Raw genomic sequence first — 14,667 nt, 5'->3', positions numbered from 1 at the left:
TCACAGCTCAAACTCTTGGGCTCAAGTGATCCTCTTGCCTCAGCCTCCTGAGTAGCTGGGACTACAGGTGCCCCCCTACAACTCCCAGCTCTTTTTAGAGGTGGGGGTCTCGCTCTTGCTCAGAGCTGAACCCATAAGCTCAGGCAATCTGCCTGCCCTGGCCTTCCAGAGTGCTGGGATTACAGGTGTCAGCCACTGTGCCTGGCCTTAAAAAATTTTTTTAAAGACAAGTAGAATCTGCAACTAAGATGCTATAAAGACGATAATTAATTCTTAATTGCTCAAATGGAAGACGGTAGCAGCAGGAAGAACTACTGGATATAAGAGCTCAATTAGGAATACATAAAGTAAAAGAAAAACGAAAGAAAAAGAGAAACAAGGAGTCAAATATCAGGTAGAAAGGGGAAGGAAGGCAACCATTTCATGCTGGGGCAATGGAAATATAGAGTATAATGTAGCAATCCCAAACTATCATGCTATCAGGAGTCCAAGTACACCTTTTATGAGTCACATGAAAGAGTGTAAATTCTAAAGTGAGAACAAACTAGCTTTGGTGTATAGAGTAAATTCTGTACTGACATACTTATGCTAATAACTTATTTGTTGTTTATTTAAAATTGAAATTTAACTGAGTATCTTGTAAAGTACATCAACCCTGAGTATACAAACATCAAACAAAACAAAACAAAAAAACACAGACAACTTATCAATTTACCAGCAGATGGCTCCCCAAATCTAGTCTAGAATCAAATACCATATTCAAACCCAGTGACGTTATTGTTTCAGGGTTTTTGTTGTTTTGAATGTTCGTTTGATTAGCATGGTCTGGTTGGATTAGTTGTTCTGGGAGGGAGTGGACATTTTTTATTTAGTAACATAAAATGTTAAATATCCCTCCCCACCACTTTATATGATACTTCATGATCCTTAACTGTAGGATTAAAATGACAAAGAAATCATCATTTAATTTTCTATATTTTTTCTTTTATATTTACTCAAGCATTTAAATGCTAAGGCAACACCCATAATTTCAGAGTAAGGGGACTCTGGCATTTCACAAAGGAGCTCCATATCTATCAGATTAAGTGTACTGAGCTTTAGGTCAGGGGTCTTCTTATAAAAACTGTCTGTTCACCTCTTTCATGCCATCTGATTTGCTAGGGTATTTTAGCACTGAGGCATGAATTTTGGTTTGACTCAAAATTACACATCCAGTGATCCCAATGAAATCACCGATTCATGAAATTTTTAAACCTGCCACAATTTTACCAACCCTCTGCTATTGCCAGAATGCCTGAAAAGATAATCTGGCTTAGCTTCAGGTGAGAGCTCAAGAACCATTACTAATAAATACTGAATAGTTAAGTTGTATTTTCAACATTTTTTTTCCTTTTTTTGAGACAGAGACTCGCTCTGTCACCTAGTCCACAGTGCACTGGGGCTCAGCGCCTGTAGCTCAGCGGCTAGGGCACCAGCCACGTACACCGAGCTGGCGGGTTCAAATCCAGCTCCGTCCTGCCAAACGACAATGACAACTATAACCAAAAAATAGCCAGGCATTGTGGCAGGCGCCTGTAGAGGGAGAATCGCTTAAGCCCAGGACTTTGTGGTTGCTGTGAGCCGTAACGCCACCACACTCTACCCAGGGCGACATAGTGAGACTCTATCTCAAAAAATATATAAAAATAAAATTAAGATCAGAATGCAGTGGGATCATCATAGTTTATTGCAACCTCAAGCTCCTGGGCACAAGCTATTCTAGGAGCTTGCTACCATGCCCCGCTGTCAACATTTTTATCAACACAAAGTCAAATTGTATTTTAAATTTTTAAAACTACTGTCCTATCGTATTAATTCTTAGTTTCCCGCTGGTTTAAAAAAAAAAAAAAACCTTCAAAGAATGTAAGCTCAGAGAAACCAAGATTATTCTTTCCTGCCTTGCAAACAAATTAGGCTTGAATGTCCTGACAGAATATGAAGGGAACGATTATTTATTTATTTATTTTTTGTTTAGCAGGCCCTGGCTAGGTTTGAACCCACCACCCCCAGTGCACTACACAGGGTTGCGCTCTAACCATTGAGCTATGAGCGCCCAGCCTGAAGGGAACAATTTTAATGTGGCATTCACGATAGATTATATTTTGCCACTCTAGAAGCTCTCTCCATTCTCCAAACTCTGTGCCCTGGGAGGCTGCCCTGAATGGAACGCTCTAGCAGGGGTCCTCAAACTTTTTAAACAGGGGGCCAGTTCACAGTCCCTCAGACTGTTGGAGGGCCGGACTATAGTTTTTTAAAAAAAACTATGAACAAATTCCTATGCACACTGCACATATCTTATTTTGAAGTAAAAATACAAAACGGGAACAAATACAATCACACCTCCTCATGTGGCCTGCGGGCCATAGTTTGAGGACCCCTGCAAGGGCTCAATTGCTTTCAGGCTGGAGTTGGATTCAGCCAAGGGTAGCCACTGCAGCAGACCTGGAGAGTGGAAGGGAGATCGGAAATGGGCGCCTCAGCTCCCTCTCTACTTGAGAGTTGCCATGGGTTGGATGCTAACTTCTACTGAAGGTTCTATCAGGTGGTCATTTTACTTATTTATTTATTTTTGCAGTTTTTGGCCGGGGCTGGGTTTGAACCCGCCCCCTTCATACCCCTTTGAGCCACAGGCGCCGCCCATGTGGTCTCTTTTAAAAACAAAACCTGTCTCCCTGGAGCCCTTCCCTCACATCTTGGCTAGAGTTTCCTGTTAGCTACAGTGGACCCTTTGCATGGCTGTATTTGCTACACTGTAAAAAATTTTCTGACAATCTCTTACAGCTGAAAGTCCCCCCAAAACTAAGAACTGGGTCTTGTTTTCATCCTAGCACATAGTAGACATTCAGTAAATCTTCATTACATCTAATAAATGAAAAAATCTTATAAATGGTTTAATCATAAAAATTATTTCTCTAAATCTTTGCACACAACTGCTGGGTCATTTTTTAAAAATTAGGAAATCTTTTTTCTGGGAAGGCGACAAGTTGGCAGAAGTGGAGCAAAAGAAGAAGCGGACCTTCAGCAAGTTCACCTACTGTGGCGTGGTCCTCAACCAGGTGCTGGACGTGTCCTCTGCCCCCTGGGTGCAAGCTGCACTCGCTGTGAAGCACTTGTGTGAGGCTGAGATGGAGGCGCCGCCCATGGAGAAGCCAGAGGCGCTGAAGACACCGCTGTGGGACATGATCATCCTACCTGAAGTGGTGGGCAGCATGGTGGGCGTCTACAATGGCAAGACCTTCAGCCAGGTAGAGATCAAGTCTGAGGTGATGGTCACTACCTAGGAGAGTTCTCCATCACCCATAGCCTGTGAAGCATGGCCAGCCTGACATTGAAGGTGCCCACTTCTCCCGCTTCATCCCCCTCAAGGAGGCTGCTCAGCCAATAAAGACATTTCTCCAGTTAAAAAAAATAAAATTAGGAAATCTTTAATGAGTCATTCTAAAGGCTGATTTAACATTCTTCCCTTAATAAATAAAGAAAAAAATGAGTGATTAGTAGATGGGTCTTGCTATGTTGCCCAGGCTGGGTTTAAACTTAAGACTGAGCTCAAGTAATTTTCCTGTCTCAGCCTCCCAAGTAGCTGAGGTTACAGTCATGCACCACTAGGGCAGAATTCAAAATTTTAAAGTGATTTTAAAACACAGATGAAAAATACTCATGATATTTTATCTGTAATATATACTTTATAGCCTTTTACAACATTATAATATTTCATGACCTTTTTCCCCTGCATATGAGATCAATGTTTATTTTCAAAAAGCTAATCATGTTAATCCATGAGAACAATGTTTGGTAGCCATTATGTTACCCATAGAAATGAATAAATAGAGCAGTGCCCGTGGCTTAGTCAGTAGGGCGCTGGCCCCATATACATAGGGTGGCAGGTTCCAACCTGGGTGCCATGAAACTGCAACAACAAAAAAAATAGCTGGGTGTTGTGGTGGGCACCTGTAGACCCAGCTATTCAGGAGGCTGAGGCAAGAGAATCACCTAAGCCCAAGAACTGGGGAGGTTGCTGTGAGCTGTGACATCATGGGACTCTACCAAGGGCGACAAAGTGAGACTCTGTCTCTAAAAAAAAAGAAATAAATAAGATTTGATCCATTCTTTTCTTTCTTTCTTTTTTTTTCTCCTTTTAGGCCTGGTGCAGTGGCACACACCCATAAACCTAGCACTCTGGGAGGCCAAGGCCGGTGGATTGCCTGAGCTCAGGATTCAAGATCAGCCTGAGCAAGAGTGAGACCCCCATCTCTAAAAATAGCCGGGCATTGTGGGGGGCACCTGTAGTCTGAGCTACTAGGGAGGCTGAGGCAAGAGAATTGTTTGAACCCAAGAGTTTGAGGTTTCTATGAGCTATGGCGCCATGGCACTCTACCGGGGGTGACACAGTGAGATTCTGTCTCCAAAAAAAAAGAAAGAAAAAGAAAAAGAAATGTAGTTATTTTCTTCCTTGCACTTTCTTTAGTTTCATTTGCATTCTTTTTCAAGTTTCTTCAGGTGGAAAGATAGCTTATTGATTTGACGCCTTTCTTTCTTTCCTTTTTTTTTTTTTGAGACAGAGTCTCAAGCTGTCACCCTGGGTAGAGTGCTATGGCGTCACAGCTCACAGCAACCTCAAACTCTTGGGTTTAACTGATTCTCTTGCCTCAGCCTCCCAAGTAGCTGAGATTACAGGTGCCCACCACAACGCCTGACTATTTTTTTTGTTGTTGCCATTGTTGTTTTTAGCTGGCCCGGGCTAGGTTTGAACCTGCTTGCCTTGGTGTTATATGGCTGGCGCCCTACTCACTGAGCTATGGGCGCTACCTTGATGCCTTATTATCATTATTATTTTTTAGAGACAGAGTTTCACTTTGCTGCCATCGGTAGAGTGGCATCACAGCTCACAGCAACCTCTAGTTCTTGGGCTTAGGCAATTCTCTTGCCTCAGCCTCCCAAGTAGCTGGGACTATAGGTGCCCGCCACAACACCCGGCTATTTTTTGTTGCAGTTTGGCTGGGGCTGGGTTTGAACCTACCACCTGCAGTATATGGGGCCAGCGTCCTACTCACTGAGCCAGAGGAGCCGCCTGATGCCTTATTTTTTGATAGGAATTAACAGCTATATATTCCTCTGAGTACTGTTGTGGCTGCTTTTCATAAGTCTGGTATGTTCTGTTTTTATTTATCTCAAGGTATTTTCCAGTTTCCCCGGTAATTTCCTCTTTGACCCCTTGGGTATTTAGGAGTATGTTGTTTAATTTCCATCTATCTTTTAATTTTCCATATTTCTTGCTGCTGTTTATTACTAATTTCATTCTGTTGTGACTGCAAGACATACTTTGTATGACTTAAATCCTTTTGAGTTTACTGAAGGCCTAGGATGGTGGCTCACACCTGTAATCCTAGCACTCTGGGAAGCTGAGATAGGCGGGCAGTTTGCTTGAGCTCAGGAGTTGGAGACCAACCTGTCTCTACTAAAAATAGAAAAATTAGCTGGGCATTATGGTGGGAGACTGAAGCAGAGGATAGCTCACTATAGCTCCAGCTATATGGGAGACTGAAGCAAGAGGATGTCTTAAGCCCAAGAGTTTTAGGTTGCTATCAGCTAGGATGATGCCATGGCACTCCCAGGGTGACAGGGTAAGACCCTGTCTCAAAAAAAAAAAGTTTACGGAAACTTATTTTATTTTCTAACACATAGTCTATACTGAAAAACATTTCTTTTTTTTTTAAACACACGAGCTGGGTAACTGGAAAACATTCTATGAATGGAATATGAGAAAAAGAATGCATTATCTACTCTTGTGGGTGAAGTGTTCCATAAATGTCTGGTAGGTCTAGTAAGTTTACAGTTTGTTCCAGTCTTCTATTTCCTTGCTGATCTTATGTCAAATTGTTCTGTTTATTTTTGAAAGTTACTTTGCTTCTGGCTCGGCACCCGTAGCTCAGTAGTTAGGGTTCCAGCCACATGCGCCAGGGGCTGGTGGGTTCAAACCCAGCTTGGGCCTGCTAAACAACAATGAGGTTGAGGTAAGAGAATCACTGAAGCCCAAGAGTTGGAGGTTGCTGTGAGCTGTGACGCCATAGCACTGGACATAGTGAGACTGTCTCAAAAAAAAAAAAGGAAAGAAAGTTACTTTGCTGAATGAATTCTATAAATTTTGCATTCCCTGGTGTATGTGGCCCTTGAAATCTCTTCTTAGCTATCCTAGTGACCAGCATACCATTGGTAAGAAATTCTCCTAAATGCCGAGGATCAGTAAGAGCATAGGTCAAGTTGCAGAGTTGCAACATTGCAAATTCTGCTGTTCTTACTGAGGCATGGCAGGTGTGTGAGGTCTTTTAAATAAACATTCCTCAAATTTTTGCAAACCTTTAGTTAATTGCCAGAGCTCTGAAAAAGTTGATTTTGACAATGTTTATGTTTTTTTGTTTTTGTTTTTTGTTTGTAGAGACAGAGTCTCACTTTCTCACCCTCCGTAGAGTACTGTGGCATCACAGCTTACAGCAACCTCCACTTCTTGGGCTTAGGTGATTCTCTTGCCTAGCCTCCCAAGTAGCTGGTACTATAGGCGCCTGCCACAACGCCCAGCTATTTTTTTGTTGCAGTTTGGCCGGAGCCGGGTTTGAACCCACCACCCTCGGTATATGGGGCCAACGCCCTACTGACTGAGCCACAGGCGCTGCCCAACTTAGGTGTAATTTTTAAAAACCACATTATCGTATATATGGTTAATAACTTTAAAAGTAATATATTATTTCAATTTCTATTTTTTTTTTTTGAGACAGAGTCACACTTTGTCACCCCCAGTAGAGTGCTGGGGGGTCATAACTCACAGTGAGACTCTGTCTCAAAAGAACGTAATAATAATGATCACGGAGTCTGGAGAACATGTAGTGAGGCCTCTTTGGGGGTAGTTTTGGAAAAATAAAGGAAAACATTACCCTTTATATTGAATAATGAATTGATGAAATCACTCCCCAGAAGCAAAGTATCAATATGGCCCCTCAAAAGACTTAGGAAGACATTTGATGACAATATTAATATCTACCTTTTCAGAAAATATATTGACTCTTCAAACCATTGGATTTTATCCTTAATCTGCTTCCCCCTACCAATCAACCACCCCTATTTTGTTTAGTTTTGTTCACAAGGAAGAACAGTATAAGCAATGGTAAGGTATTTATAATGTGAAACATGGTGTTAATAAGAAGGAGGAGAGACATTTCATGAAAATCCGAGGCCAGGAACCATAATCCAGGAATCTCCATCTCATTGATTTCTGCCATTCCTGCTACCTATTTAATCTTCACCATTCACTTTCTTTACACTTAATCTCCAGTTTCTGAAAAAATATAATAATAAACCATGCTAACCTGAAGAGAGGGTATACACAAAGTGGACATGTTACTCCTATAACTTCCCAGCAGAAAAAAAAGACCCCTACAAGTGTACAAGATCTGCTATGAACATTATGAAATATAATTTACAGCCTCTCTTTGTTTCTTTGTTTTATAGTGGGGTAAAAAATCACAAAACTCTCATCAAATTAGAAAATAAGAACAATGACATACCATAAGCACCTTGTAACTGACAATGACATCCCTCCCCCCTTTTTTTATTGTTTGGGATAAAGAATTAGGATACACTGATTAAATTTGTTAGATAAAGTCCTTTTTTTTTTTTGAGACAGAGCCTCAAGCTGTCACCCTGGGTAGAGTGCTGTAGCATCACAGCTCACAGCAACCTCCAACTCCTGGGCTCAAGCGATTCTCCTGCCCCCACCTCCCAAGTAGCTGGAACTACAGGCACCCACCACAACACCTGGCTATTTTTTGGTTGTAGCTGTCATTGTTGTTTGGCAGGACCAGGCTGCCAAACAACAACCACCAGCTCTGGTGTATGTGACTGGCGCCTTAGCCACTTGAGCTACAGGCACCGAGCTGAAAGTTCCTTTTATTTTATTTTTGCTTTTAATTGTCTTAGTTTGAAGTTTTATTTAATTTTATTTATTTATTTGTTTATTTTTTATTGAAACAGAGTCTCACTTTGTGGCCCTCAGTAGAGTACTCTTGCATCGTAGCTCACAGCAACCTCCAACTCTTGAGCTTAAGTGATTCTCTTGCCTCAGCCTCTCAAGTAGCTGGGACTACAGGTGACTGCCACAACGCCTGGCTTTTTTTTGGTAGAGACAAGGTCTCACTCTGGCTCATGCTGGTCTCCAACGTCTGAGCTCAGGGCAATCCACCGGCCTCAGCCTCCCAGGGTGCTAGGATTACAGGTGTGAGCCACCACGCCTGGCCTAAAGTCCCTTTTTTAATTGTGTCTGTCCCCAAGAGGTGTGCCATACGATAATGACATTTTAATTGGCACCTCTATACCAGACTCATATTAAGCCTGGTGTAAGGTAGGAGTTTATTTTCTGATGCTCACGTATCTTGGATGTTTGGTGAACTGCTTCTTTACTCTCTTTTATCTTTGCTCGTTTCCTTTATTAGGGCCTAGACATAGAGAGATCCTTTGTATCACATAAAGCCATGTGTGCCTTTAAAATATTTTAGTGACACTGTCTATGCTAGCTAGCTAGGGCCTCCATGTTGCTCAGCAACCTACACATTTTATTTTTGTTATCTTGACTTCCTATCACTTTTTTCCTATCCACTGTTAATCCTCAGTCTCTTTGAGTCCTTTTCCACCCACTGTTTTCTTAGTAAATGAATCATAGACTTGAACATCTGAGGAAGTAACTATACAGAGTGAAGAGACTTGCCTGTGGTTATGTGACTGATTCATGACAATACAAAGACTGGAAACAAGATCTTCTAACTCTAGTTTCAAAATTTCTGCTGCCTCATGGCCATGTGAGTGAGCTGAATCAATCTAGGACCCAAAATGGTTCTAATTTCTTTTTTTGCCAATTCCTGATTTTCTTTTTTTTGAGACAAAGCCTCAAGCTGTTGCCCTGGGTTGAGTGCTGTGGCATCACAGCTCACTCACAGCAACCTCTAGCTCCTAGGCTTAAGCAATTCTCTTGCCTCAGCCTCCCAAGTAGCTAGGACTACAGGCACCCACCACAACGCCCGGCCATTTTTTTTTGTTTATTTGTAGTTGTCATTGTTGTTTGGCAGGCCTGGGCTGGATTTGAACCTGCCAGCTCTGGTGTATGTGGCTAGTGCCTTAGCCGCTTGAGCTACAAGCACCGAGCTAATTCCTAATTTTCTTATATTTGCTCCCTTTTGTTTCAGATGAAGTTCTGTTCCTCTAACTCACTCTTGAACTCGAATCTCTTAATGTGGCATTTCCCAAAGTAAGGGCAGTACCACTGAAGGTTTGGGCGATGATCTAGGTGGTATGCAGATATGGCATTGAATAATATTTAATCACATGGTGAGAAAGCCTCTTGATCCAATGCTCTTTCAAATCCTTGCAACAAGGAGAAAGTCTCATTTCTGTGTGTATTTAATTCTAACATTGCCACCCCCCCCTTTTTTTTTAGAGACAGAGTCTCACCTTATTGCCCTCAGTAGAGTGCCATGGCATCACAGCTCACAGCAATCTCCATCTTGGGCTTAGGCGATTCTCTTGTCTCAGCCTCCCAAGTAGCTGGGACTGCAGGTGCCCGCCACAATGCCTGGCTATTTTTTTGTTGCAGTTTGGCTGGGGCCGGGTTGGAACCGCCACTCTCAGTATATGGGGCCGGTGTTCTACCCACTGAGCCACAGGTGCCGCCCCCCTCTCTTTTTAATAAAGAACTGTCAACCAGATAACTTTATAAATAAAATTAAAAGAATAAGGAAAAGAAATGCAGCAAAGAAAAGTGACCATATTGTTTCTAAGAAACAATAACTGGAAATTGAGTCCCGATGTTTAAGAACGTTAGTTAAAATTCTATTTCTTATGCTTTTTACATTTATATTACATGTAATATGCTTTGGTGGAACTGGGCACAGTTTCATGTGTTCTGACCAAATGTACGCAAGTGAGCGAATGTATTTTGAACATGGCTAACACATGCTAGTACTCTGAGTCAAATGCAAGGAATGTTAATTTAAAAATATTTTAAATACTCTACCCCCTGGGGAAAGAAAATCATTCCTTTAAGTTCCTTTGGCAGAAAGTCTTAGGTATCTTTTATTTTTTTACCCAGCTCTGATCTAATGTTCTGATACATTACACAATGTAACTTAAAGACTATGTATTTTTTTTTACTACCTTGCTTTCACAACAGTTGAAATCTATATACCTATCTCTATGGTTACTTTTTTATGCTTTTATCCCACCCTCCCTTCCAAAACATTAAGTCCACAAAGAGGCTATAAACTAGGAGTGAGAAGTGAAGAGAAAGGATTATACTCACGACTAAAGTAAATAGCAACCATGAATTTGCTAACTCAAAACTGTTTGCCCAATCTCTGCTTTGGGGATAGAGTCTCTCATTAAATTTTGTTTTCAATACAGTGAAGAGTCATTTTCATTGAACTAGCAAAAAAAAAAAAAGTTCCTCAAATTATATTTTGAAAGACAATAATATTTTCAGGTTTGTAGCTATCTATCACCTCACATTTTCTCCAAATTGTACTGTGTAGTGCATGATAAAATACAACATGACCTCTAAGACTCCTTCCATATTTGTAATGGTCTATGATTGTGAAAGAGTGATACATTGCTAGCATCTGGGAATAGAAAGACATGTAACAAAAATTAAAAGATAAAGATATAATAAACTATTTTAGAATATGTGTTGTGTGGGCAGAAAGATGGCAGGAGAGGAATACAGTTATATACACAAATATTTATAATACAAATGAAAGGGTACTAGAATACAATATCCATCCATTAATTTCTTGAGGGCAAAGTCCCTGGTAATTTCTGTACATTCATTTTTTATTGTAGGGATTAACACAAGGCTAGACACACACTAAGAATTTAATGTATACTCCGATGTCTTCTCTATTTTTCCTCATTGAAGGATTTCTATATTCCACATAATAAAGTAAAATGAAACTCTGAAAAAAAAGAATTTAATGTATACTTATTAAATTAATGAATGTCTGTATGAAAAAATGTTATAGGGACATAGAAGAGGGTATGTTTGACACTCAGGGGATAATCAAAGTGGTGAACTGGTGGGAAAATGGGGCAAGGGGAAGAACTCCATACCAGAGATTGCTAATTTTTTCCCCATTATTCATTCCACCCTTCTTCTATAGTAAAATTAGTAGTTTTCTTGGTTTTTAGCTGGACACACTTACCGATCATCTTACTACATATTTCACGTGACTCAATTCTGGCCAATGGAATGTGAACAAAAGTGAGGTGTGCACCTTTTAGGTCATCAAAAGGTCTGTGCATGCCCTCTTTTCCCCCATTATCCTACTAACCTCTGGCCATGAATGGCCATGATGATAAGCCATCATGGACTAAGTGGGCAAGAACAAATCCCTTAGATGCAGCCTAAAGGAGGAGTTTGGGTCCTTGATAACTTTTGGAGTACAGCCACCATAGCAAGAGGATTTTACAAACTTATGTTTTGTTTAAGCCAATGGTTATTTTTGGATTTTTGTTGCAGGGGTTAAGTTTATATCTTAACCAGTACAAGCATTAAGAAAGTCTTTTGTAGAGATGATGGCTGTGCTGAGTTTCAAAGCCTGAATTAGGAGGGAAGGGCTTCCGAGCCTGAGGAAACTGAATGCATAAAGAAATGAAAGCTTAGGGACTGGCTTCAGCATGCCACGCAATGAAGCTGGAAAAGCAGGCAAGGGTCAGGTCACTGAAGATCCTACCCTGCCTTGCTTAAAGATTTGGATTTTACTTTGTAGACAAGAAGATATTTTGTGGTAGGTGTGTGGGATGATGGAAGGAAGACTCCAATAGCACCATTCACATGCAAAATAAGCATGGATGATTAATCTATTTTATAGAACAGAAATCCAGAGAGACTAAAATACCTTTCTACGTAAGAGACAGAGGTGGAATTAGACCAGGAGCCTTTCAGCTACACCAGTTTTTCAAACTGAGGTCTTTGGCCTGACTGCAGCAGAGTCACAGAGCCACCTAGTAAAGATGCAAATTCTTAGGCTTACCTTTTTACTACTGACTCAAATCTCTGGGTTCCAGAAATCTGAATTGTTAACAAGGGCTTCAGATGCTTGAGAGTCAAAACCACTTAACTATATAGCACACGACCTCAAAAATAGGACTTTAAAAAATGTTTTCTCTATACATATACATGTGTTTATTTGGTTTTCACTTTTTGCCTTCACAAAATTAAAAAGGCTCAAAATTTAATAACTACAATGTTTAAGATATGGACTAGAAACAAAAACCTCGTAAAGAACGAAGATAATACATTCAGAAAAGAAAAAATATGACTGTTTACAAACACGGCCGCGGGTAAGCACGCCGGCCCAGCGCGGTCACACTACGCGAGGGACCCCTGGCTTCGAGGGGCTGAAACAGGAAGTCGGGGCACGCGGGAGGAAGAGCAACTCTCGGAGAGAGAGGCGGGGCCTTTCAAATCTCGCGGGAACGTGCGGCGCGCGGAGTCCTCAGCTCCCGGTTGCCTTGGAGACCCGGGCGCAGGACTCGTCTACAGTGAGCTACCGGGGCGGCTGACCCTGCCGCGGCCTCAGCCCGCCAGGGTCCCGGCGCCGCGCTCACCCCTCTCCGCTGCCCAGTCCGTAAAGGCCTCTCGCGCAAGGCCGGGCGAGGCCTCGAGGCGCACCCTGCGCAAGGAACCGGAGCGAACCGAGCACCAGAGGCCGCGACCCCCCCGCCCGGAATCCTGCCGGTGGAAGTGGCTGCATTTGAACTAAACGGCCTTCGCGGGACGCAGTCGCCGCCGCCGCCGCTGCCCCACGGTCCCGAGGGCCTGTTACCGACACCAGCCACCGGTGTCCCAGGTGCAGCAGCTGCCGCGTCTCGGTCCCCAATCCCCGGAAACATCCGTCCTCGGGGTAAGGGCGGCTTCTCGGGAGCCGGTGAAGGGGGCGCCCGCCCCGCGGAGGCCGCGCCCGGGGAGCTCCGGCCCCTCCCCGGCCACGGTCAAAGCGATTCTGCAGCCCTCTCTTCCCGCTCTTCTTCTCCCCACCCCATTCCTTTTGAGTGTATAGAAGTTTAGTTGTGGCTTGTCTGGCTGGAAATACGGGATGTTCGAATTGGCCGGTAAATGCCGTCGCTCAGTCTTTAAGGCCACAACGAAGGGGGCCACCGAGTGGGGTGCTGCAGAAACAGTGATTCACGGAGATAATCTTATCTTTTCACAGAGACGATGCTTAAGGAACAAGGGAAACAGTTTCCTGGAACATCAGCCTTGTAATTCAAGCTTGAGTTACGACAGTCCAGGGGCAGACATGCTCAACTCCACAAATGAACTGGAGTTTTCGAACAAAAACAATACCGCCATCTCCCAACTCACTTCTCTGGGACTGTCGGATGACAGAGCATCCTGCGGAAAAAGCCCACCTGGTGTGCCTGAAAAATCTGGCTATCCGGACTCCGTTTACGTTATGGCGGCGAACATTTTTCAGGGTATTCGAATCGAAAAATCGCCAGAGAAAGTCTTAATAAAGTATGGGCATGAACCCCTGCCGTCCTGTTACGAGTCTGAGGATGAATCCTTTCGTCGTTTGTCCTATGAGCTGGCTTTTAGTGCCCTGAAATGTGAGTTGTGCCCATCTTGAAGATCAGCACTAAAATCTGGAATGTAGACCCACCCCCCGCCCCAACACACACACACACACACATCCAACGTGCAGCTCGCTGATTTTTGTGAGGACTTTTTTGGCTGCATACAAAAAGTATGCACGGATCTATTTTTTTTGTTAATTAGCTTTCTTTTCTGTTTGTGTATTTAATATGTGGCCCAAGACATCTCTTCCAGTAAATAAAAAAGGGGAAAAAAGGTTGAATATCCCTGGTTATGCATGTGCCTATCTGCTGTCTTTTGCAAATATTAAGGAATTTAGGAGAGTTCTGGTGAAACTAGCTCTTGCAAACCAAAACCGGTTTTTACTGTAGGTGCTTTGGAGCCAAGCACTGTGTCTGTGGTCCTTAGATAGGTGTCATGCTCAGTCATCAAATTAAACAGGGAAACAATCTGATTAGTCTCCGTTTCCCTCTCTCTGTGTATTTGTTTTCATTCCCTGTGTTTATATCTTGTATTTTAACTTAAGAGCTTAAGCCAATATAAAACTCCAGTAAGGGAGGCTGGGGAGAGGAACAGAGAGATGGAATAAAAAGAAAAGGTGTGATATTAAAGAATATTAACATTAAATCAAGCCCAATTAAAATCCCATTTATAGCCAGTTTGTCATCATAGAGAAAAATTTGTATGTCAAGAAGCAGTTTCTCTTTAGTTATCATTTCTTTGTTCTTCTGCTGGTGAGGATTTTTTTTTTTTTTCAGTTTTTGGCCGGGGCCAGGCTTGAACCCACACCCCCCAGTATATGGGGCCGGCACCCTACTCCTTGAGCCATAGAAGCTGCCCCACGCTGCACAGGATTTTTTAAAACCGTTTTAACCATTTTTCCTCCTCCAGTTTAATCTTTCAGATTCTGTTTATCTCTCTCCTTCCCTGTCCCTCAACCAGAGTGTTGGATTTTACACATTGAATCAAATGAACATTTTACCTTCTGTTCTTTGCAA

The 14,667-nt window shown here is 42.4% G+C and overlaps 1 protein-coding gene and 1 pseudogene across 2 annotated transcripts in view; both read left to right on the top strand.

Moving 5' to 3' along the window:
• The first annotated feature begins 1,290 nt into the window (after positions 1–1,290).
• LOC128575797 (40S ribosomal protein S15-like) lies at positions 1,291–3,468 on the top strand (annotated as a pseudogene).
• A 9,380-nt stretch (positions 3,469–12,848) lies between these two features.
• Positions 12,849–14,667, top strand: part of NSUN7 (NOP2/Sun RNA methyltransferase family member 7) — a 49,381-nt gene continuing 47,562 nt past the window's right edge. For both annotated transcript variants that reach the window (XM_053577914.1, XM_053577913.1), the window contains exons 1-2: positions 12,849–12,977; positions 13,287–13,683. In XM_053577914.1, the coding sequence (XP_053433889.1) occupies positions 13,374–13,683 (310 nt within the window). In that variant the 5' untranslated portion in view covers positions 12,849–12,977; positions 13,287–13,373. The remainder of the gene's footprint in view (positions 12,978–13,286; positions 13,684–14,667) is intronic.

This window comes from Nycticebus coucang, chromosome 23 (assembly GCF_027406575.1).
Source record: "Nycticebus coucang isolate mNycCou1 chromosome 23, mNycCou1.pri, whole genome shotgun sequence".
NCBI lineage: Eukaryota > Metazoa > Chordata > Mammalia > Primates > Lorisidae > Nycticebus > Nycticebus coucang.
This window is presented reverse-complemented; position numbering and strand designations above follow the sequence as displayed.